This window comes from Erythrolamprus reginae, chromosome 10 (genome assembly GCF_031021105.1).
Source record: "Erythrolamprus reginae isolate rEryReg1 chromosome 10, rEryReg1.hap1, whole genome shotgun sequence".
NCBI classification, from domain to species: domain Eukaryota; kingdom Metazoa; phylum Chordata; class Lepidosauria; order Squamata; family Dipsadidae; genus Erythrolamprus; species Erythrolamprus reginae.
The window spans coordinates 10,791,461-10,815,825 of NC_091959.1; the positions used below are offsets into that span (position 1 = coordinate 10,791,461).

A 24,365-nucleotide genomic window follows, 5' to 3' on the forward strand; every position below is an offset into this window, starting at 1 on the left:
CCAATCCAGAACACAGTTAGTCAAGGATTGCCAGAAAGTTTCCTTTCTTTTGCCTGGGCAGTTTATTTACATCGTCTTGTCTTTCTTTCCGTCCTTTTTGTTTTATGCGTGACCGGCTCATCTTATTTTTCTGTGCTCCTCTCTTCTTTTAGGTTGTCCATTGGCAAAGTCCACAAATGCACGCTTATTTCCCGGCTCTGAATTCCTGGCCTTCGCTCCTTGGAGATATGCTAGCAGATGCTATCAACTGTTTGGGATTTACTTGGGTAAGTCACTCCAGCATTAAGATCTGCTCACAACCCTAGCATCTCAAACATGAGATCAAAGAATTTGTACTTGATCCGTTGCTAATCTAAATGTATGTATGTATGGAAATAAAGGGAACACTCAGATAACACATCCTAGATCTGAATGAAGGATATATTCTCATTGAATACTTTTTTCTTTACAAAGTTGAATGTGCACAACAGCATGTGAAACTGATTGTCAATCATAGAAACATAGAAACATAGAAGTCTGACGGCAGAAAAAGACCTCATGGTCCATCTAGTCTGCCCTTATACTATTTCCTGTATTTTATCTTACAATGGATATATGTCTCAGGCATGTTTAAATTCAGTTACTGTGGATTTACCAACCACATCTGCTGGAAGCTTGTTCCAAGGATCTACTACTCTTTCAGTAAAATAATATTTTCTCATGTTGCTTTTGATCTTTCCCCCAACTAACTTCAGATTGTGTCCCCTTGTTCTTGTGTTCACTTTCCTATTAAAAACACTTCCCTCCTGGACCTTATTTAACCCTTTAATATATTTAAATGTTTCGATCATGTCCCCCCTTCTCCTTCTGTCCTCCAGACTATACAGATTGAGTTCATTAAGTCTTTCCTGATACGTTTTATGCTTAAGACCTTCCACCATTCTTGTAGCCCGTCTTTGGACCCGTTCAATTTTGTCAATATCTTTTTGTAGGTGAGGTCTCCAGAACTGAACACAGTATTCCAAATGTGGTCTCACCAGCATTCTATATAGCGGGATCATAATCTCCCTCTTCCTGCTTTTTATACCTCTAGCTATGCAGCCAAGCATCCTACTTGCTTTCCCTACCGCCTGACTGCACTGTTCACCCATTTTGAGACTGTCAGAAATCACTACCCCTAAATCCTTTTCTTCTGAAGTATTTGCTAACACAGAACTGCCAATACAATACTCAGATTGAGGATTCCTTTTCCCCAAGTGCATTATTTTACATTTGGAAACATTAAACTGCAGTTTCCATTGCTTTGACCATTTATCTAGTAAAGCTAAATCATTTACCATATTACAGACACCTCCAGGAATATCAACCCTATTGCACACTTTAGAGTCATCGGCAAATAGGCAAACCTTCCCTACCAAACCTTCCCCTATGTCACTCACAAACATATTAAAAAGAATAGGACCCAGAACAGACCCTTGTGGCACACCGCTTGTAACCTGACTCTGCTCAGAATACTCACCGTTAACAATAACTCTCTGTGTTGCTTCTTAAGTGGACAGTTTGATTTCACAGAAGTTTGATTTGCTTGGAGTTACATTGTGTTGTTTTAATGTTCCCTTTATTTTTTGAGCAGTGTATATACAACAAACCCCAGGGCAAATCACAATTCACACACTGCATATAAAGTAGTGTTGGATAGTGTCTTTTTTTTTAATTATTAGTTTTTATTAATAATAGCAGATACACACTACACAAAAGACAAGGGCACAGTAATACGTGCTCCCACCATCCAACATCATTCATTCAGAACCCCTCCACCGAAATGGGAGTGTACTGATGTATATTATTTTAAACCAAGAACATTACCAGGTTTACAGATTATTCCAGTTTAATCTTTATAACTCGGTCTCGAATTCTACTAACCATAAATCCTCTAACCCTGTCCCCTCTTCCCAGTAGTGTGGGCTAATGTCAATGTAGCTAGTGCAATATAGTGGTTAAGATAATTTTGCACATGTTCAGTGTTTATGTAGTCGTAATATGTATCGCATCTCAGACATCAACACCCTTGAAAATGTCCAAAGATACTTCACCAGAAGAGCCCTTCACTCCACAACTTGAAATAGAATACCCTACGAGACTAGACTTTCAATCCTGGGCCTAGAAAGTTTAGAACTAGGACGCCTTAAACAAGCTCTAAGTATTGCCCACAAGATCATATGCTGCAACGTCCTGCCTGTCGGCGACTACTTCAGCTTCAACCACAACAACACAAGAGCACCCAACAGATTTAAACTTAATATTAACTGCTCCAAACTTGACTGTAAAAAATATGACTTCAGTAACCGAGTTGTCGAAATGTGGAACTCATTACCGGTCTCCATAGTGTTATCCCCAAACCCCCAACACTTTACCCTTAGATTATCTACGGTTGACCTATCCAGATTCCTAAGAGGTCAGTAAGGGGCGAGTTCAAGTGCACTGGAGTGCCTTCCGTCCCATGTCCTATTGCTCTGCTATATCTCCTATACCTTTCTTCTATTCCTATATCTCTTCTTCTACTCTTTCATTGATATGTTCTATTCCTATATCTTCTTTTCTATTCTTTCTTAGATATATTTTGCTATGAGTATCTCCTCTATAACTTTCATCCTGTATTTTACTATGTGTATATATATGTATATATATATATATATATCTCCACTAAAACCCTCATTGTGTATTGGACAAAATAAATAAATAATAAATAAATAAATAAATAAATAAATAAATAAATAAATAATCAGTATCGGGGTTACTACCGGTAGGAATAAGGATGCTGCATTAGTAGTAAAAATGCAGCTGTGCCTACAGGAAGCAAAAACGCATGTATGAGAGTTCAGTGATTTTTTTACTTCTGCGCATGCCAGACTTGGAATTTTGCATTCAGTTTTGGTCGCCACGATGTAAAACGGATGTTGAGACTTTAGAAAGAGTGCAGAGAAGAGCAACAAAGATCATTAGGGGACTGGAGGCTAAAATATATGAAGAACAGTTGCAAGAACTGGGCATGGCTAGTTTAATGAAAAGAAGGCCCAGCGGAGACATGATAGACATGTCCCAATATCTCAGGGGGTTGCCACAAATAAGAGGGAGTCAACTTATTCTCCAAAGCTCCTGAAGGTAGAACAAGAAGCAATGGGTGAAACTAAACAAGGAGAGAAGCAACTTAGAACTAAGGAGAAATGTCCCGACAGTTAGAACAATTAATCAGTGGAACAACTTGCCTCCAGAAGTTGTGAATGCTCCAACACTGGAAGTTTTTAAGAAGAGACTGGATTGGTCTGAAGTAGTGTAGGGTTTCCTGCCTATGCAGGGGGTTGGACTAGAAGACCTCCAAGGTCCCTTCCAATTCTGTTGTTTTTGTTGTTATTTATTTATTTATTTATTTATTTATTTATCTGTCTGTCTGTCTGTCTGTCTGTCTGTCTGTCTGTCTGCCTGCCTGCCTGCCTGCCTGCCTGCCTGCCTGCCTGCCTGCCTGCCTGCCTGCCTGCCTGCCTGCCTGCCTGCCTGCCTGCCTGCCTGCCTGCCTGCCTGCCTGCCTACCTACCTACCTACCTACCTATCTATTTATTTATTTATTCATTCATTCATTTATTTATTTATTGGATTTGTATGCCGCCCCTCTCCAGAGACTCGGGGCGGCTAACAGCGACAATAAAACAGTGTACAATAGTAATTTGGTATTGATGATTAAAAATCAATTAATATAAAAACCAAACATACATACATACATACATACCATGCATAGAATTGTAAAGGCCTAGGGGGAAAGAGGATCTCAATTCCCCCATGCCTGGTGGCAGAGGTGGGTTTTAAGTCATTGTTGTTGTTATAACTACTACTATTATTATTACCATACTATTATTATTATTATTACTATTACTACTACTACTATTACTATAGTTATAAAACATGGGTGCTTTTTCAGAAACTCCAGCCTTAAGAAAAACCGAAGCAATATCTAGGTTGCTCAACCTATATTTCAGAATATTTAATAATAATAATAATAATAATAATAATAATAACAACAACAACAACAACAACAAGAACAACTACAACAACAACAATAACAACAACAACAATAATAATACAGACTCTGTAAAAAACCAGATGAAACAATCGATCACATACTCAGCTGCTGCAAAAAGATTGCACAGACTGACTACAAGCATAGACATGATGCTGTGGCACAGATGATCCACTGGAACCTGTGCCGGAACTACCATCTACCAGTGGCAAAGAACTGGTGGGATCATAAGCCTGAAAAAGTGGTCGAAAATGAGCAAGCAAAACTACTGTGGGACTTCCGTCTTCAGACTGACCGAATTCTGAAGCATAACACACCAGACATCCTGATTGTGGAGAAAAAGGAAGTATGGATCATCGACATCGCAATCCCAGGAGACAGCAGAATTGAGGAGAAGCAGCTAGAGAAATTAGTGAAATATGAAGATCTAAAAATTGAGCTGCAACAACTCTGGCATAAACAAGTGAAAGTGGTCCCAATGGTACTTGGCACGCTGGGCGCAGTACCAAAGGATCTCAGCGGACATTTGAAAACCATTGGAATTGACAAAATCTCCATCTGTCAATTGCAAAAGGCCGCTTTACTGGGATCGGCAAACATAATTTGCCGCTACATCACGCAGTCCTAGGTGCTTGGGAAGCGCCCGACTGGGGATGAAATACGAAATCCAGCATAGTGATCTCGTTTGCTGTGTTGTACTGACATAATAATAATAATAATAATAATAATAATAATAATAATAATAATAATAATAACAGCAACAACAACAACAACAATAATAATAATAATTTATTAGATTTGTATGCTGCCCCTCTCCGATTTGTCTAGAAATCATTCTTTTCTGACAAATTCCTAGGAAGGGGTCCCACTAGGTGATTGGTTTGTGCTTACCCGACCACAAGCCATCCAGCAAGTCCAGGGAATTGAGTTACAGTACTCTGGAATTGTGAGCTACGTGACAGGAAAGCCCGCGAATATTGCAAGATGGCGTTATTCAGAGTTATTCAAGAGTTATTCAGAAGCCAAGCAGAAGGAAATGAAATGAAAAGCTGGGGCACGAAGGCTGGTAGCAGGAGGTGGCATGACGTGTTTCCCTCCCGGGTAAACAAACAGCCAAAAACGGGGGGAAACCCCTTTGCTTTGTGAGATATTTCCCTTTTCTCACGGTGACAAATTTGTCTTTCTCCCGCAGACACGTAAACTGTGTTCTCTACCAAACATATGAAACATCCAAAGCATAGTGATGTGCTCATTCCCAGCTGTGATCATGTGGGTACAGGCAGTGAAGGGCTGCAAAAAATTTTGCTACCACACTATAGGCATGGCTTATTGTGTGAGTTTGGTGGGCCCCAGGGGAAGAGCCTTCTCTGTGGCGGCCCCCGCCCTCTGGAATCAACTCCCCCTGGAGATTAGAACGGCCCCCACCCTCCTTGTCTTTCGCAAGTTACTCAAGACCCACCTATATCGCCAGGCATGGGGGAATTAAGACATCTCCCCCAGGCTTTCTTATATTTTATGTTTGGTATGTATGAGTTGTATGGTTTTTAAATTGTTGGGGTTTTTAAATATAATTTTATTATTAGATTTGTTCCATTGTTATACTGTTTTTATTTATTGTTGTGAGCCGCCCCCAAGTCTTCGTAGAGGGGCGGCATACAAATCTAATAAATTGAATTGAATTTAATTGAGTGTGGCTGATAGTCATGTGATCGGGTAGGAGTGGCTTGCCGGCCATGTGACCAGGTGGCAGTGGTTTGACAATCATGTGACTGAAGGTGGCTTAAATAATAGTAATAGTAATAGTAATAGTAATAGTAATAGTAATAGTAATAGTAATAGTAATAGTAATAGTAATAGTAATAGTAATAGTAATAGTAATAGTAATAGTAATAGTAATAGTAATAGTAATAGTAATTTATTAGACTTGTATGCCGCCCCTCTCCAAAGACTTGGAGCGGCTAAAGGTCATGTGACTGAGTGGGAGTGGCTTACCAACCAAGATAAGTTTTCAAATAGGTGCCTGGACTCCTTTTTCAGTGGATTAAGTCACATTATTTGAATAGCCACAAAAGGGACAAATGATAGACAGCGTTATTTGTTGAGGAGCACAGTAACATTTTAAGGTTATGTAGTGAACCATGCAAGGTTCAGTATGATAACAGATTAGGCAAGGAGCTCAATTTTCTTGCATTGCTATAAAAGTTCAGTTCTAGATAATGATTAAAATGATTAAATTGGGGTTTTTAAACTACTTTTAATATTAGATTTGTTTATATTGTTTTTTACTGTTGTTAGCCGCCCCAAGTCTACAGAGAGGGGCGGCATACAAATCTAATAAATAAATAAATAAATAAATAAATAAATAAATAAATAAATAAATAAATAAATAAATAAATAAATAAATAAATAAATAAATAAATAAATAAATAAATAAATAAATAAATAAATAAATAAATAAATAAATAAACAAAGAAAGAAAGAAAGAAAGAAAGAAAGAAAAAAAAAAGAAAAAAAAAGAAAGCATTGATGGGTGTAAACATACTGTGTTTCCTTCCTCTTAGGCCTCCAGTCCAGCTTGCACAGAACTGGAAATGAACGTGATGGATTGGTTGGCTCAAATGATGGGTCTTCCAGAAACATTCCTGCATTATCATCCAGGCGGCAAAGGTGGTGGCATCTTGCAGGTAAAGCAGTGGATGAATGAATTGAGTGAGAGATTGAATGTGCGTAGCCATCGATTTACCATGTGACTGATTCTGAAGGTTCACTGTTGCTATTCTGAGCATAAGCGATAGCACTTAAGACTTATATACCACCTCACAGTACTTTACAGTAGCCCTTTCTGTTCTGTCGGGCTCTCTGGTAGACACCTCCCAAAAATTCACAGGTACAAATTTCAGACACACACACGTTTGAAAGTTCAAAACAATGTTCTTTATCATGAAAATTCACTTAAACCAAGCCCTCTTTTGATATAGCAAAGAGCACTCGTCTCCAAACAAACTGGCAATCTGTACAAAGTCCCTTATCAGTTCTGAGATACTTAGCTTGCAGCTGTGAGGCAATTCACAGTCCTTCTTCTTTCACAAAGTGAAACACACTTTGCCCTGGTTTAGTTTCAAAGCGGGGAAAAATCAGCACACAAAAGGTCAAAGTCAGTAAAGCAGTCACGAAACACAACGATCACATAATCCTCCACAATGGCCAAACCCACAGGCTGCTATTTATAGCAGCCTCACTAATTACCACAGCCCCACCCAACCACAGGTGGCCTCATTTTCTTTGATAATAATCTCTCAGTTGTTGTTGCCTATGCATCGCTCTCCGCATGCGTGGCTGTATCATTAACTCTTGTTCTGAATCCAAGGAGGAGCTAGATAATTGATCTCCTTCTGAGCTGTCTGCCCCACTCTCCTCCTCCCTGTCACTCATGTCTTCTTGGTCAGAGGAGCCTTCATCAGCAGATTCCACCGGGGGCAAAACAGGCCTGCAGCATGTGGATGTCTCCCCCACATCCACAGTCCTTGGGGCAGGAGCTGGGCCAGAGCTAAGCACAACACCTTTCTAAGGGATTTACAATGTTAGCAGGTTGCCCCCCACCCAACAATCTGGGTCCTCGTTTTACTGACCTCGGAAGGATGGAAGGCTGAGTCAACCTTGAGGCAGTCAGAATCAAACCCCTGGAGTGAGCAGTGAGTTAGCCTGCTTAGAACATATGGCTGCATCTGGTACTCCTTTGGCCAATTTGGTGACCTCCAAATATGTTGGAACTACAGATTCCAAACTTCACAGGCCGAAATGTTGGAAATCATAGATTCATGGAATTGGAGATAATCTTAGAAGCATCTACTCTCTAGTTCCAACATTGAAAATGCCTTTATCTCTTCTTGATAAAATTTCTTGATAAAATATATCAACAGTGCATTGTTTTAGAATAGAATAGGATAGAATTCTTTATTGGCCAAGGGTGATTGGATTCTCAAGGAATTTGTCTTTGGTGCAAATGCTCTCAGTGTACATAAAAGAAAATATACATTTGTCAAGAATCATGAAAGTACAACACAATGATTGTCATAGGGGTCAAATAAGCAATGAAGAAACAATAAATATTAATAAAAATCTTAAGGATACAAGCAACAAGTTACAGTCATAAAGTCATAAGTGGGAGGAAATCGGTGATAGGAATGATGACGTATTAAATAGTTTGGCAGTGTTAAGGGAATTATTTGTTTAGCGGAGTGATGGCGTTCGGGGAAAAACTGTTCTTGTGTCTAGTTGTCTTGGTGTTAGCGACGTTTTGAGGGTAGGAGTTGAAACAATTTATTTCCAGGATGCAAAGGGTCTGTATATATTTTATGAATGTTCTCTATAAGATTATAACACAATGTCAGTTTCAATCCCTTCGTATTTTCCCATTGTTCTGCAGTGGTACCTTGTTACTCAACAGCTTTGAAACTCATCAAATTAGATTCTCAACATATTTTGACACGGAAATCTTTGTCCCACTACTCATTGTTTGCTCGGTACTCAACACACAGGCTAGAACTTGTCAGTGTCATTTGCCTTGTGATTCACTACATTATTCCTTGTGGGAAAAATAGGATACTCATCATTTTTGGTACTCATCACATCTCCCGGAAACCAATTAATGATGGATATTTAGGTCTCACTGTATCTACATACTATAACCAATTTTTGTAGCTCATGTTATCTTACATTCTTTTTACTTGTTCTTTGTCCATTTCAAATTTTAACAGAAGTTTCTATGTTTTTAGCGCCTTGGTTAGCAACGCTTATTCTTGTCCCCAATGTGGTTTATAAGTTGAAGAGTGCCTGTAATTAAGTGGCTACCATCGGCACAGATTTTCAGGAAGTCATAAATCTTCTTTCAGACAGGAACTATTCTGCAATAAGATTTCCTAATCAGATCCTTGCAGAAACCACAAATATAATACAAACGTGGTGCTTTGAGGAGGGAATATTGTTGTTTGGGACTAATAGACTGTCGTTGGAATGAGAAAGGAGATTATTATTATTATTATTATTATTATTATTATTATTATTATTATTATTATTATTATTATTATTATTATTATTATGTCAGTACAACACAGCAAACGAGATCACTATGCTAGATTTCGTATTTCATCACCAGTCGGGCGCTTCCCAAGCACCTAGGTCTGCGTGATGTAGCGGCGAATTATGTTTGCCGATCCCAGTAAAGCGGCCTTTTGCAATTGACAGATGGAGATTTTGTCAATTCCGATGGCTTTCAAATGTCCGCTGAGATCCTTTGGCACTGCGCCCAGCGTGCCAAGTATCACTGGGACCACTTTCACGGGCTTATGGCAGAGTCGTTGCAGCTCGATTTTTAGATCTTTGTATTTCACTAATTTCTCTAGCTGCTTCTCCTCAATTCTGCTGTCCCCTGGGATTGCGATGTCGATGATCCATACTTTCTTTTTCTCCACGATCACAATGTCTGGTGTGTTATGCTTCAGAATTCGGTCAGTCTGAAGTTGGAAGTCCCACAGTAGTTTTGCTTGCTCATTTTCGACCACTTTTTCGGGCTTATGATCCCACCAGTTCTTTGCCACTGGTGGTATTATTATTATTATTATTATTAATATTATTATTATTATTATTATTATTTATTGGATTTGTATGCCGCCCCTCTCCGTAGACTCGGGGCGGCTAGCAACAGCAATAATAATAAATAAATTAAATAAATAAGATAGATAGATAGATAGATAGATAGATAGAGAGAGAGAGAGAGAGAGATAGAGATAGATAGAGATAGATATAGATAGATAGATAGATAGATAGATAGATAGATAGATAGATAGATAGTTAGTTAGTTAGTTAGTTAGTTAGTTAGATAGATAGATAGATAGATAGATAGATAAACTTTTGATGGGAAAAAAAACAAGGGAAGGAGGTTGCAATTTAGATCGGGTGGACTGCTGTGTATTGTATTGTTGTTGTTGTGAGCTGCCCTGAGTCTTCGGAGAGGGGCGGCATACAAATCTAATAAATGGGGGAACTCTCCCCCGGGGCCTGTATAATTTATGTATGGTATGTTTGTACGTATGTCTGCTTAATAATGGGGTTTTTAAAAAAACATTTTAAATTGTAAATTATTAGATTTGTTATGAACTGTTTTATTCTGTTGTGAGCCGCCCCGTCTACAGAGAGGGGAGGCATACAAATCTAATAAATGAATAAATAAACAAACAAATAAATCTTGGCATTTGGAGGCTATTTTCCACATCAATTGTTAAAGGTGTCTTTTGCCTCTATTTCATCTTACAGAGCACTGTTAGTGAATCCACTCTGATCGCTCTCCTGGCAGCCCGAAAGAATAAAATTCTCGAAATGAAAACCTCTGAGCCGGAGGCGGATGATTCCGTTCTGAATTCCCGCCTCATCGCGTACGCTTCCGATCAGGTGAGTTCTTACCAGCGGTTTGAGGCTAACGGTTCTTACTAGTTCGGCCAATCCGGTAGCGGCAGTGGCGAGAGGCTCCGCCCACCCACCCGGATGTTATCAAAACCGCTCTGCGTTCTGTCCTTATGTTTCTCTGTTACTAGCATCATGTTATATCTTTGTATACCACCAATACGTACTTGACAAAACAAAGAAAAATAAATAAATAAACAGGACAAGCTACAGGTTTAATAATAATAATAATAATAATAATAATAATAATAATAATAATAATAATAATAAAAATAATTTATTAGATTTGTATGCTGCCCCTCTCCAAGAACTCGGGGCGGCTCACAACATTAGTAACAAAGTACAAATCCAATATCTAAAAACACATTTTAAAAACCCTTATTAATATAATAATCACACAACCCAATCAAACCGTACAATACATAAAACAGTAATTAGGGGGGTGTCAATTAGCTAACCAATTGGTCAATTCTTCCTTATTTATTATTATGCGTTTCCCCAGTATATACTTTCTGAACAGTAGGGGGCAGCCTTGCCTAGGAATGGTCGGTTTGAGGCACCTGAGATACAAACAGGAAAGGATGTACCTATTACCATCAGGTGTGTCTTGCCTTTAATGGACTGCCAATCAATTTGCTCTTATGGTGTCTTCGTGACAACCTCCAAAGCAGATGAAGAACTAATCAAGGAGAGAAGCAACTAAGGAGAGATTTCCTGATAGGGAGAGCAATTCACCAGTGGAACAGCTTGCCTCTTGAAGTTGTAAACGCTCCAAAACTGGATGTTTTTAAAAAGAGATTGGGAAAAAATTTCTTTTTTAGTATGTTCAATGTTTGTGATTTGATAGACTATATAGGGGTTTTTAGATTTAAGTAAAATGTGTAAAGAGAAATAGGAGGCACTACGGCCTACCTGTTAATTAGAATATTTATATTTTCTTTTATTAATTTTTTTTATTAATTTTTTTTGACAAATATTGTTTATTTGTCAGTATATATTTGAGGGAACATTAATGAAGAGGTAATATGTGATGATTGAGATTGCTGGAGGACAATATTAAATTTAAAAAAAATTGCAATAAGGGATAAAAGATTTATAGAGAAATTAATAATTTTGTATTATGATTTTTTTCCTGGGATTATACAAAGGTATTAACAAAACACTGCATTTTATTGTACTGGAAACAGAAGATATTTGACATTGTATTAAAGTGTATGAAGGAAAAAACAATAAAAATTTTATACGGGAAAAAAAGGAAGAGATTGGGCAGAGGGTTGGACAAGAAGACCTCTAAGGTCCCTTTCTGTTATTCTGTGTTCTGTCATCGATCGTCCTCATCACCTCGAGGTTCGATTACTGCAACGCTCTCTACATGGGGCTACCTTTGAAAAGTGTTCGGAAACTTCAGATCGTGCAAAACGCAGCCGCGAGAGCCGTCAGAGGGCTTCCAAGATTCGCCCACGTTTCTTCAACACTCCGTGGCTTGCATTGGCTGCCGATCAGTTTCCGGTTACAATTCAAAGTGTTGGTCATGACCTTTAAAGCCCTACATGGCATTGGACCAGAGTACCTCCAGAACCGCCTGCTACCGCACGAATCCCAGCGACCGATAAGGTCCCACAGAGTTGGCCTTCTCCGGGTCCCGTCGACTAAACAATGTCGTTTGGCAGGCCCTGGGGGAAGAGCCTTCTCTGTGGTGACCCCAGCCCTCTGGAACCAACTCTCCCCGGAGATTAGAATTGCCCCCACCCTCCCTGTCTTTCGTAAACTACTCAAGACTCATTTATACCACCAGGCATGGGGGAGTTGAGACATTCCTTCCCCCTAGGCCATTACAAGTTATGCATGGTATGTTTGTGTGTATGTTTGGTTTTATAATAAGGGTTTTTAGTTGTTTTATTATTGGATTGTCACATGCTGTTTTTATCATTGTTGTTAGCCGCCCCGAGTCTACAAATCCAATAAATTATTATTACTATTATTATTGATTGTCTCCAATCTATGTCTTGTTTCTCCAGGCTCATTCCTCTGTTGAAAAGGCGGGTTTGATTTCTCTCGTGAAAGTCCGGTTTCTACCCGTTGATGAAAACTTTTCCTTGAGAGGTGAAACCCTGATTAAAGCTATGCAGGAGGATCGAAGCCGAGGCTTGGTGCCTATTTTTGTAAGTGTTGTTTCTCCTCTCTCTCTTTGGGTGATATGACATTGCTCCATCACATCTCAAGTACAAAACTGAAGTGCAGAAACAGGAAAAAAAATATTAAAAACGGATAATAATGGGAAGAGCTAATCACACCGAGAGAGACTGAAATGTCTTCAATGTGAAATGTAAATTTGTATAGATAATTTGATGTCACGGGCCAATCCAAAGCCTGGTGCAAACAAAGGAAAGGAAAGGCAAGAATTAAAGGAAAGGAAAGAAGAAAAGGTAAGGGAAAAAGGAAAGGGAAAGGAAGAAGATATGGAAAGGGAAAGAAAGGGAAAGAAATGAAAGGAGGAGATTAAAAGAAAGGAAAGAAAGGAAAGGGAAGGAAAGGAAAGGAAAAGAAAAGAAAAGAAATGAAAGGGGAGGAAAGGAGGAAAGGAAAAAAAAGGAAAGAAAGAAAGAGAAGGGAAGGAAAGGAGGAAAGGAAAAGTAAGAAAGAAAGAAAGAAAGAGAAGGGAAGGAAAGGAGGAAAGGAAAAGTAAGAAAGAAAGAAAGAAAGAAAGAGAGGAAAGGAAAGGGAAAAGGGGAAGAAAAGAAAAGAAAAGAAGGAAAGGAAAGGAAAAGAAGACACCTTTTAAAACCAACTACCCTCATTTTATTATTTTATTGCATTTTATTTTATCTTTGTCTGTCTGTCTGTCTGTCTGTCTCTGTCTGTCTGTCTGTCTGTCTGTCTATCTATCTATCTATCTATCTATCTATCTATCTATCTATCTATCTATCTATTTCCTCTATCTATCTATTTCATCTATCTATCTATCTATCTATCTATCTATCTATCTATCTATCTATCTATCTATCTATCTATCTATCTATCTATCTATCTATCTATTTCCTCTATCTATCTATCTATCTATCTATCTATCTATCTATCTATCTATCTATCTATCTATCTATCTATCTATCTATCTATCTATCTATCTATCTATCTATCTATCTATCTATCTATCTATCGACCCACCTACCTACCTACCTACCTACCCTACCCTACCTACCTACCTACCCACCCACCCACCCACCCACCCTACCTACCTACCTACCTACCTATCTATCTATCTATCTATCTATCTATCTATCTTATTATTTCGTTTCTAGTTTATTTACTTTAAAACATTCTCATAAATCTCTGGTTTCGTCTAGGTTTGTGCCACTCTGGGGACAACGGGGGTGTGTGCTTTCGATTGCCTTTCAGAACTCGGTCCAATATGTAAGTGATCCTACCCCGCTTATCTCAAAGGTCCTTGCTGGGAACTCCAGTTAGAGACTAAGTCGGCTTCTCCTCCAAATACAGATAGTCCCCAACTTACGACCACAACTGAGCCCAACATCTACATTGCTAAGGGAGGGCCTTTATGAAGGGAGTTTGGCCCCGTTTTGCAGCTTATTTCCTTGCCACATCTGTGGCTGTTAAACAAGGAACACTGTTGTTAAACAAATCTGATTTCCCCATGGGCTTTGCTTGTCAGAAGGTCACAAAATGGGAATCATGTGACCCCGGGCCATGGCAACTGTCATAAATGTGAGTAAATCATGTGACCTGCAATGGCTACCTGTGAAAAATGGCTGTAAGTCACCTTTTTTTCAGTGCTGTTGTAACTTTAAGTGGTCAGTAAACGAGCTGTCGTAAGTTGAGGACTACCTGTTTTATCTCCCTCCAGTAAGCCTGGTCAAAATGAATCAAAACATATCAGGAACATGCTGGAAATGCCAAAAAGACTATCGGAACATATTATCATATGTGGCGGGAGTGCCACAAAGCAAGGAATTATTGGGAGAAAATTAAACAATGTCTAGAAGAGATTGTAGAGAGGAAACTCAATCTAAAACCCCAATTACTTTTTTTAGAAATAACCATTGACAAATACGAGAAAAATAAAGTAAATGTCACATATTTTAACTGCGGCAAGAATAGCAGATGCCCAGACTACTGTAACGCTCTCTACATGGGGCTACCTTTGAAAAGTGTTCGGAAACTTCAGATCGTGCAGAATGCAGCTGCGAGAGCAATCATGGGCTTCCCAAAGTATGCCCATGTTACACCAACACTCCGCAGTTTGCATTGGTTGCCGATCAGTTTCCAGGCACAATTCAAAGTGTTGGTTATGATCTATAAAGCCCTTCATGGCATCGGACCAGAATATCTCCGGGACCGCCTTCTGCCACACAAATCCCAGCGACCGGTTAGGTCCCACAGAGTTGGCCTTCTCTGGGTCCCGTCGACTAAACAATGCCATTTGGCGGGACCCAGGAGAAGAGCCTTCTCTATGGCGGCCCCGACCCTCTGGAACCAGCTCCCCCCAGATATCAGAGTTACCCCCACCCTCCTTGCCTTTCGCAAGCTCCTTAAACCCACCTCTGTCGTCAGGCATGGGGGAATTGAAATTGTTCTCTTCCCCCTAGGCTTATAGAATTTATACATGGTATGCTTGTTTGTATGATTGGTCTCTTAAATTGGGGTTTTTTAGATTATTTTTAATATTAGATTTGTTACATTGTCTTCTTTATTGTTGTTAGCCGCCCCGAGTTTTCAGAGAGGGGTGGCATACAAATCTAATAAATAAATAAATAAATAAATACATACATACATACATACATACATACATACATACATACATACATACCGGTACGTAAAGATGCTCCTACAGAAGAAGAAATTTTATTTAAAATTTTAACATGCAGAGAGATGGACAATATGACGTTAACAGTTTGACTTGACTTGGAGTTATATTGTGTTGTTTAAGTATTCCCTTTATTATTTTGAGCAGTATATATGTTATGTTTTATATATTTATTTATTTATTTATTACATTTCCATGCCACTCTTCTCAAAGTGACTCAATTTATTATAAATAAAAAACTTTTAAATAATAAAATAATAAAAATAAAATATTTTTTTTTTAAAAAAGATAATGTATCTGCTGAAAACCCCCCCTCCACATTGGTGATAGGAAGGGCATCCGGCCATTAAAACAGTCTGTTAGCTCCTTTCAGATGCCGCCTGGCAAGGGATGATGGGGAGGTTGTTAAAAGGAGATGATGATTTCTCTCTAGGTGCTAAAGAAGGTCTTTGGCTTCATATCGATGCTGCCTATGCTGGAACAGCATTCCTGTGTCCAGAATACCGATTTTTGCTCAAAGGAATCGAATATGCCGATTCGTTTGCCTTCAACCCTTCCAAATGGATGATGGTTCATTTTGACTGCACGGCATTCTGGTGAGTTGCCCAATATGTTCTCTATCTCTCACCTGTCTTGATATTCACACTACTCACAAGAGCCTAAAAAACTTTTGCCAGACCCACCCTTGACTACTGCTGATCTGTCTGGAACCCATACCACATCTCAGACATTACCACCCTTGAAAACGTCCAAAGATATTTCACCAGAAGAGCCCTTCACTCCTCCACTCGAAACAGAATATCCTACAAAAATAGACTAACAATCCTGGGTCTAGAAACCCTACGGCGCCTAAAACACGATTTAAGTATTGCCCACAAGATCATATGCTGCAACGTCCTACCGGTCAATGACTACTTCAGCTTCAACCGCAACAACACAAGAGCACGCAACAGATTCAAACTTAATATTACCCACTACAAACTTGACTGTAAAAAATATGACTTTAGCAATCGAGTTGTCGAAGCGTGGAACTCATTTCCGGACTCAATAGTGTCAACCCCTAACCCCCCAACATTTCTCCCTTAGACTCTCCACGATTGACCTCTCCAGGTTCCTAAGAGGCCAGTAAGGGGCGTACATAAGTGCACTAGTGTGCCTTTCGTCCCCTGTCCAATTGTCTTTCCTTTATCTCATATATCATATATATTTTCTTCCTTTCATATATCTTCTCTTCTATTTTCACTTTTATCCTTATATATATTACTTCATGTTTATTTTCTTCCTATGTATTTGTGTATTGGACAAATGAACAAATAAATAAAAATAAATATTCCCAGTCTGTGGAGTTCTTTCCAACCAGCTTGTCTTTGTTCTCTCTCTTTATCCTCTAAAAAAAAAAGGGTTAAAGATAAATACAAACTCCAGCAAACTTTCAGCGTTAACCCCGTCTACCTCAGACATCCGAATTCTGGATCGGCGACTGATTTCATGGTGAGAACTTCCGGCTTATTCTTTAGGGCAGTGTTTCTCAACCTTGGCTACTTGAAGATATTTGGACTTCAATTCCCAGAATTCCCCAGCCAGTGAATGCTGGCTGGAGGATTCTGGGAGTTGAAGTCCAGATATCTTCAAGTTGCCAAGGTTGGGAAACACTGCTTTAGGGCACAGAAATTCTTTCCCCTTCCCATAAGAAAGTAACTGAATTGTTTAATGCTTTCTATTAATATGTGATTTTAACAAAATCCTAACCAACTTCTATTGTCATTTCATGCCAGTTGGTTCAGAACTGTTGCTAAGGGATAAGGTAGTTTACTTGCTTTCAAGCCAGTGTATTGAATTATTATGCAATTGTGATTCATGAAATAAACCATGGTTGAACAAGCCATGATTGGGGCCATATGGTCCTTTGGTTCAATAATAAATTTGACTCAAATTGATTCAATAATAAATTCGACTCAGCTGCCCACCTCTTCCCTATTATTATTATTATTATTATTATTATTATTATTATTATTTCTTCTTCTTCTTCTTCTTCTTCCTCTTCTTCTTCCTTCTTCATCATCTTCTTCTTCATCTTTATCATCTTCTTCTTCTTTTTCTTCTTCATCTTCTTCTTCTTCTTCATATTATTATTTCTTCTTCTTCTTCTTCTTCTTCTTCTTCTTCTTCTTCTTCCTCTTCCTCTTCTTCTTCCTTCTTCATCATCTTCTTCTTCATCTTTATCATCTTCTTCTTCTTCTTCTTTTTCTTCTTCATCTTCTTCTTCTTCTTCATATTATTATTTCTTCTTCTTCTTCTTCTTCTTCTTCCTCTTCTTCTTCCTTCTTCATCATCTTCTTCTTCATCTTTATCATCTTCTTCTTCTTTTTCTTCTTCATCTTCTTCTTCTTCTTCTTCATATTATTATTATTATTATTATTATTATTATTATTATTATTATTATTATTATTAAAATGATGTTTTCCTTTACAGCATTGGCAAATCCCGCTGAGCCGAAGGTTTCGCTCTCTAAAACTCTGGTTTGTGATTCGCTCATTTGGTGTGAAAAAGCTGCAGGAGCATGTCAGACATGTAGGTGAATTAGAAAAATAAACATAAATAAGAATACAGTGGTACCTCATCATACGAACTTAACTGGTTCCAGGAGGAGGTTCGTAAGGTGAAAAGTTTGTAAGATGAAACAATGTTTTCCATAGGAATCAATGTAAAAGCAAATAATGCTTGCAAATCCTTCAGGAAAATCCCAAACTTTAGAAGGGAGGCGAACAGAGGGCAGGGAGGAGCAGCTAAAGGGGACGGGTGGAAGAAGCAAGGCTAGGCTAAAGAGTGAGTGGGAAGGAAGAAAGGCAAGGGAGGCGCCCCTCCCTTTTATTTCTTCAAAAGATACCCTTTCAGTGCCTTTGCAAGCACATTGTTCTCTGCAAAATCTTTCCTCCTCCAAGCCACCCCTCCCTTTCTTCAAAAAAGGGGGAAAAAAGAGACCCCTTCATCCCAGCAGCAGCTGCTTGGGTTCGTAAGGTGAAAATAGTTCGGAAGAAGAGGCGAAAAAATCTTAAACACCGGGTTCGTATCTTGAAAAGTTCGTTAGAAGAGGCGTTCGTAAGATGAGGTACCACTGTACTTTGCCCCCAATGGTTGACTATGCTTCTACTGAGCAATAGGAGATTTGGTCAAATGATGTTTGAGGATCAACTTTGATCAGAGCAATTGATGGATCAGTCTTTGCCCTGTTAGTCAGTGGTGGAATTATATTTTTTTTACTACCTGTGGGCATGGCTTTGTGGGTGTGGCAGGGGACACAAAATCCCTATTCCCTCCCCACTCCAGGGGAAGAATACTGCAAAATCTCCATTCCCTCCCCACTCCAGGGCCCTGAGGTCGTACGTTGAGGACTACTTATAAGGAGCAATCTGTTCTCCTACAAATTACGGGCAGCCCCAGACTTAGTCCAAAGATTGTCCCTATAGCTGTGTTACTGGAAATAATTATTGCCTTTGTTTTCGGAAATCCCAGGGCGCTGAAATGGCGAAGTATTTTGAGTCCCTACTCAGAAGCAACCCCTTGTTTGAAATCCCGGCTAAAAGGCATCTCGGGCTAGTCGTTTTTCGTCTAAAGGTAACTATTTTCCTGTAGTATTCCCAATGAAGGAATCCTTTGCGTTCACGTCAGAGGGTTTGTCGTGTTTGGGGAACTGTGTGAGAACAGTTTTAAGTATTGCCCACAAGATCATATGCTGCAACGTCCTTCCGGCCAACAACTACTTCAGCTTCAACCGCAACAACACAAGAGCACACAACAGATTCAAACTTAATATTAACCGCTCCAAACTTGACTGTAAAAAATATGACTTTAACAATCGAGTTGTCGAAGCGTGGAACTCATTACCGGACTCAATAGTGTCAACCCCTAACCCCCAACACTTCTCCCTTAGACTCTCCACGATTGACCTCTCCAGGTTCCTAAGAGGCCAGTAAGGGGCGTACATAAGTGCACTGGTGTGCCTATCGTCCCCTGTCCAATTGTCTTTCCTTATCTCTTATATCATATATATTCTCTCCCTCCCATCTACTTCTCTTTTTACTTTCTATCTCTCTATATATTACTTAATGTCTATTCTCTTCCATATGTATTGTATATTGGACAAAGAATAAATAAATAAATAAATAAATAAATAAATAAATAAACAGTACCTCTCATAACCATGAATGGTTGAGGAAATAGTGATGAAATGGACATGGCACCGGGCCAGAATACCTACGGGGCCGCCTTCTGCCGCATAAATCCCAGTGCCCGGTTGGCCTTCTCCAGGTCTTGTCAACTAGACAATTATTATTATTATTTATTAGATTTGTATGCCACCCCCCTCCGTAGACTCAGGGCGGCTCACAACAATAACAAAGACAATGTAAGAACAAATCTAATAATTTAAAAACACTAAAAACCCCATTATTAAAAGCAAACATACACACAAACATACCATGTATAAACTGTACAGGCCCGGGAGAGATATCTCAGTTCCCCCATGCCTGACGGCAGAGATGGGTCTTAAGAACTTTACGAAAGGCAAGGAGGGTGGGGGCAGTTCTAATCCCCGGGGGGGAGCTGGTTCCAGAGGGTCAGGGCCGCCACAGAGAAGGCTCTTCTCCTGGGTCCCGCCAAACGACATTGTTTAGTCGATGGGACCCGGAGAAGGCCAACTCTGTGGGACCTAACCGGTCGCTGGGATTCGTGCGACAATGTCGTTTGGCGGGACTTAGGGGAAGAGCCTTCTCTGTGGGGGCCCCGGCCCTCTGGAATCAGCTCCCCCAGAGATTCATACTGTGCCCCCACCCTCCTCGCCTTCCGTAAAAGCTTAAAGACCTATCTGTGCCGCCAGACTCTTGCCGCCTGGTTTTGTGATGTGAATGGGAATGAATGATTTTAAATGTTAGTAGAGTTTTAAAGTTTTTCTTAGTAAAATTAATTGGATTTTTAGATGTGTACATTGTATACGGTTTGTTATGTTGTGAGCCGCCCCGAGTCCTCGGAGAGGGGCGGCATACAAATCCAATAAATGAATGAATAAAATAAAATAAAATAAAATAAAATAAAATAAATAAAATAAAATAAAATAAAATAAAATAAAATAAATAAAATAAATAAAATAAATAAAATAAATAAATAAAATAAAATAAAATAAAATAAAATAAAATAAATAAAATAAAATATAAAATAAAATAAAAAGACAAAGCAGGGTTATTCATATCTTTCAGCAGTAGTGTGTGTGTATGTGAAAGATTCTTTCTCAATGACTATACTGAGAAACTCCATCTTGTCCCAAAACAGGGTCCCAACTGGATGACCGAGAAGCTCTTAAAAGACCTAAACAAATCAGGAAAGCTGTTTGTCATCCCAGCGACGATTCAGGAGAAATTGATCATCCGCTTCACGGTAACGTCTCAATTCACCACTCGAAAGGATATCCAGCAAGACTGGGCCTTCATCCAACAGACGGCGGCGAACGTCTCGAATCAATCTCTCCTCATCCCTGAGGGGAAGGCCCAAATCCCTAACCAATTAATCAACCCCGGTTCCAAAACAGACGCTATCCCTCCGCCTGTTTTCACAGAAAAAGGTAACATTCTTCCTTTCGGCAGAATAACGACCCAGCCTCGTAGAGGGTCTCTCAACTCTTCCTTGTCGCTGTTGAACGAATATACCCCGAAGGCCAAGGAGCCTCATTTAGACGAGGGCTTCACAAAAAACAGTCGATCTCTGACCAACTGTGACTTGCCTTCGGTCTTGAGTTTCTCAGCTCAAAGCAAGAAAAAAACAGTCCGTTCCTTCAGCTTGGACAGCCCTTTGGGGAACATCCATTGCGCTAGCAGGAAATTCCTTTCCAAGCTGCCCAAAGAAATCCTGATGATGAAGAAGGAAGATCTGAAGAAACAGCCTCAGTTTTACCACATGCCCAGTTTTCCTGAGTGCACCATTCAGTGTGGTCTACAGTTGCCATGTTGTCCTCTCCAGGCTATTATCTAGGTCTAATATTAGATTTGTTACTATGTACAGTGTTCCCTCGATTTTCGCGGGGGATGCGTTCTGAGACCACCCGCAAAAGTCGAATTTCCGCGAAGCAGAGAGGCGGAAGTAAATACACTATTTTTGGCTATGAACAGTATCACAAGCCATCCCTTAACACTTTAAACCCCTAAATTGCAATTTCCCATTCCCTTAGCAACCATATAGATTATTACTCACCAGGGTTATTTATTAAAGTTTATTTTTAAAAAAATTATTAAAGGCGGACAAAAGTTTGGCGATGACATATGATGTGGTATAGGGAAAAAAACACAAAGTATTTTTTAATTAATATTTTTGAAAAACCGTGGTATAGACTTTTCGCGAAGCTCGAACCCGCGAAAATCGAGGGAACACTGTATTGTTTTTTACCATTGTTGTGAGCCGCCCCGAGTCTACGGAGAGAGGTGGCATATAAATCCAATAAATCTGGTAATCTAATCTTCCTCCATAGCATGACAACCCTACGTTCTAATTATTTTTTATGTAATATTATAATCTATGGTTAATTACATCATAATTGCAGATCTTATTTTTTAAAATAAAGAGTCTGTAAAGCGAGTACGTTCATAAACGAAATAAAACCTTTGTCGTCAGGCATGGGGGAATTGAGATATCTCCCCTGGGCCTATACAATTTATGTATGGTATGTTTGTATGTATGTCTGCTTAATAACGGGGTTTTTAAAATATTTTAAATTGTAAATTACTAGATTTGTCATGAACTGTTTTATTGTGTTGTGAGCCGCCCCGAGTCTACGGAGAGGGGCGGCATACAAATCTAATAAATAAAATAAATAAATAAATAAATAAAAATATTTAATCTTGACACCTAGAGTTTCCGTTTTCATTTCCGCTGGCCATTCCATGTATAGATGATTGATTTGGTCCACAGTATGTGTTAAAACATGGTTTTATTGAATAACCCACTTCTGGTCAAATTACAGCTAAGCCACAAATCACAGCAAATACAAACATTCAATAGAGGTTACTCATTGTCTTTCTTTGAGTGAGGCACGTAATCAATTTGGAATAAGTGGTTAGCAATTACAGTCATCGGGGGTGGTTACAGGAGATTACAGGATTAACCAAAGAGTGTGGTTAAAAAAAATGCTAATTTTACATCTGATTCACGGAACCGGTAGTTGCAAGGACTGGCTGGCCCCGCCCACCCCTCCCCTCCCCGGAGTCTTCACATGGCCCATTTTGGATGCAGGGCCTTTGAGGAAGCTCTGGAGCAGGGGTCCCCAAACTTTTTATACAGGGGGCCAGTTCACTGTCCCTCGGACTGTTGGAGGGCCGGACTATAAAAAAAACCTATGAACAAATCCCTATGCACACTGCACATACCTTGTTTTAAAGTAAAAAACAAAATGGGAACGTACTATTTAGAGGGGGGGGGGGGGGAAGAAGTCTGAAATTCATATATATTTATGTTTTGTTTTTAATTTTCTTTTGTTAACATCTGATTGGCTATACAAGGTTTTCTTGGCTTATGAAAAATGTATAAAGAAAGAAGGAAGCACTTTGGCATAATGGTTAATAAGTTAGAAATATAATTGGTGTTGCACTTTTTGAAGGAACATTAAGCAGGGAATTCAATTGAAAGAAAATGAATGTAACTGGATGACAACATTAGAAAAAAAACCTTTTGCAACTTTTTTGATGATTGATATTAGTTACTAACAAAATCCCACATTTTATTCATGGAAAATTAGATGGTACACTGTGTTGTTTGAATGTATGTGGAGAGAAAAATAAAAAAAAATTACCTCCCCCCCAAAACAGTCCTTCCTTCCTCTGTCCCTCCTTTTCATTCTTCCTTCCTCCCTTTCTTCCTTGTTCCCTCAATTTCTCCTTCTTTCTTTCCTTCCTTCACTCCTTCCTTCCTCTCCACTTCTCCTTCCCTCCCTCTCTTTCCCTTTTCTTTCTTTCTCTCTCTCTTTTCCCTGTGCTCTTGTCACTCACTGGCAGGCCAGATAAATGGCCTCAGTGGGCCGCATGTGGCCCGCGGGCCATAGTTTGAGGACCACTTATTATTATTATTATTATTATTATTATTATTATTATTATTATTTGGATTTGTATGCCGCCCCTCTACGAAGACTCCACTGCTCTGGAGGGTCCAAAAATGGGCCTCCTAGAAATTCCGGAAGCCTGGAAACCAGAGGAGGCCATTTGTGGCCTCCCGGAGGCTCGACAAAAGCCTCCATAGCTTGGGAAGGGCAAAAAGACCCCCCTGCTGTGGTACAGAAGTCCGAGTAGGCCACGCCTACCATGGCCGCGCCCACCCAGCAACCAGGAAGAGGACCGCTTGCTAAAATGTTTGAATCCCACCCTTGCATGATTGGTCCAGTCAGCTATTACTTCAGGGGATGGAAACACGATCAGAGATGCCCGACCATTCTGACAGCTTCAATAATCTACAGCTATATAAGCGATTAACTATTAAAGATTCCAAAACACGTAGAATATAATGATATTAGCAGATCAGTCCGAAGGCGATAGAACAGCTTGGTTCCAAGGTCATCAGCACTATCTCTAAATTATTGACAAAATGAGTTAGGCATGGCCATTTCAAAATCTAGGCATAAAATAGATCGGAGATCAATTTTCCGAGACTTTCTAAAATTATTTAACAATATACTTTAAAAAAACAGGAATACATTCAGAAGCATTATAGTTTCCATTTGTTGCTACATATCGAGTTATAGATATCTTCTGTCAAGGGGACATATGTCTTCTCTTTATCATGCCCAAAATATAAGGCATCCTTGACAACTGCCGGATTGAATCCTTCTTGCGCTAACTGTACTTTCCGGTATTTAAATGTTCCCGTGACCTCAAGAGCATCCTATTAAAGCAGGAAGAAAGAGAGGCAGCATTAGACAATTATGAAACTTTAAGGGAAAATTTAAGAATGAAGATTAGGAATGTTAGATTTGAAAATGAAGAGAAATTACGCAACGTTTAG

At 39.3% G+C, this 24,365-nt stretch overlaps 2 protein-coding genes across 2 annotated transcripts in view; one reads left to right on the forward strand and one right to left on the reverse strand.

Moving 5' to 3' along the window:
* Positions 1-22,066, forward strand: part of HDC (histidine decarboxylase) — a 28,005-nt gene extending 5,939 nt beyond the window's left edge. Inside the window, exons 3-12 of the mRNA XM_070762775.1 lie at positions 153-266; positions 6,613-6,735; positions 10,364-10,498; positions 12,529-12,672; positions 13,855-13,921; positions 15,766-15,928; positions 16,733-16,823; positions 17,805-17,903; positions 18,846-18,947; positions 20,658-22,066. Of these exons, the coding sequence (XP_070618876.1) occupies positions 153-266; positions 6,613-6,735; positions 10,364-10,498; positions 12,529-12,672; positions 13,855-13,921; positions 15,766-15,928; positions 16,733-16,823; positions 17,805-17,903; positions 18,846-18,947; positions 20,658-21,353 (1,734 nt within the window). The 3' untranslated portion in view covers positions 21,354-22,066. The remainder of the gene's footprint in view (positions 1-152; positions 267-6,612; positions 6,736-10,363; positions 10,499-12,528; positions 12,673-13,854; positions 13,922-15,765; positions 15,929-16,732; positions 16,824-17,804; positions 17,904-18,845; positions 18,948-20,657) is intronic.
* Positions 22,067-22,288: 222 nt separating this feature from the next.
* The window catches only part of SLC27A2 (solute carrier family 27 member 2), a 29,577-nt gene continuing 27,500 nt past the window's right edge, over positions 22,289-24,365 (reverse strand). Inside the window, exon 10 of the mRNA XM_070763503.1 lies at positions 22,289-24,245. Within this exon, the coding sequence (XP_070619604.1) occupies positions 24,069-24,245 (177 nt within the window). The 3' untranslated portion in view covers positions 22,289-24,068. The remainder of the gene's footprint in view (positions 24,246-24,365) is intronic.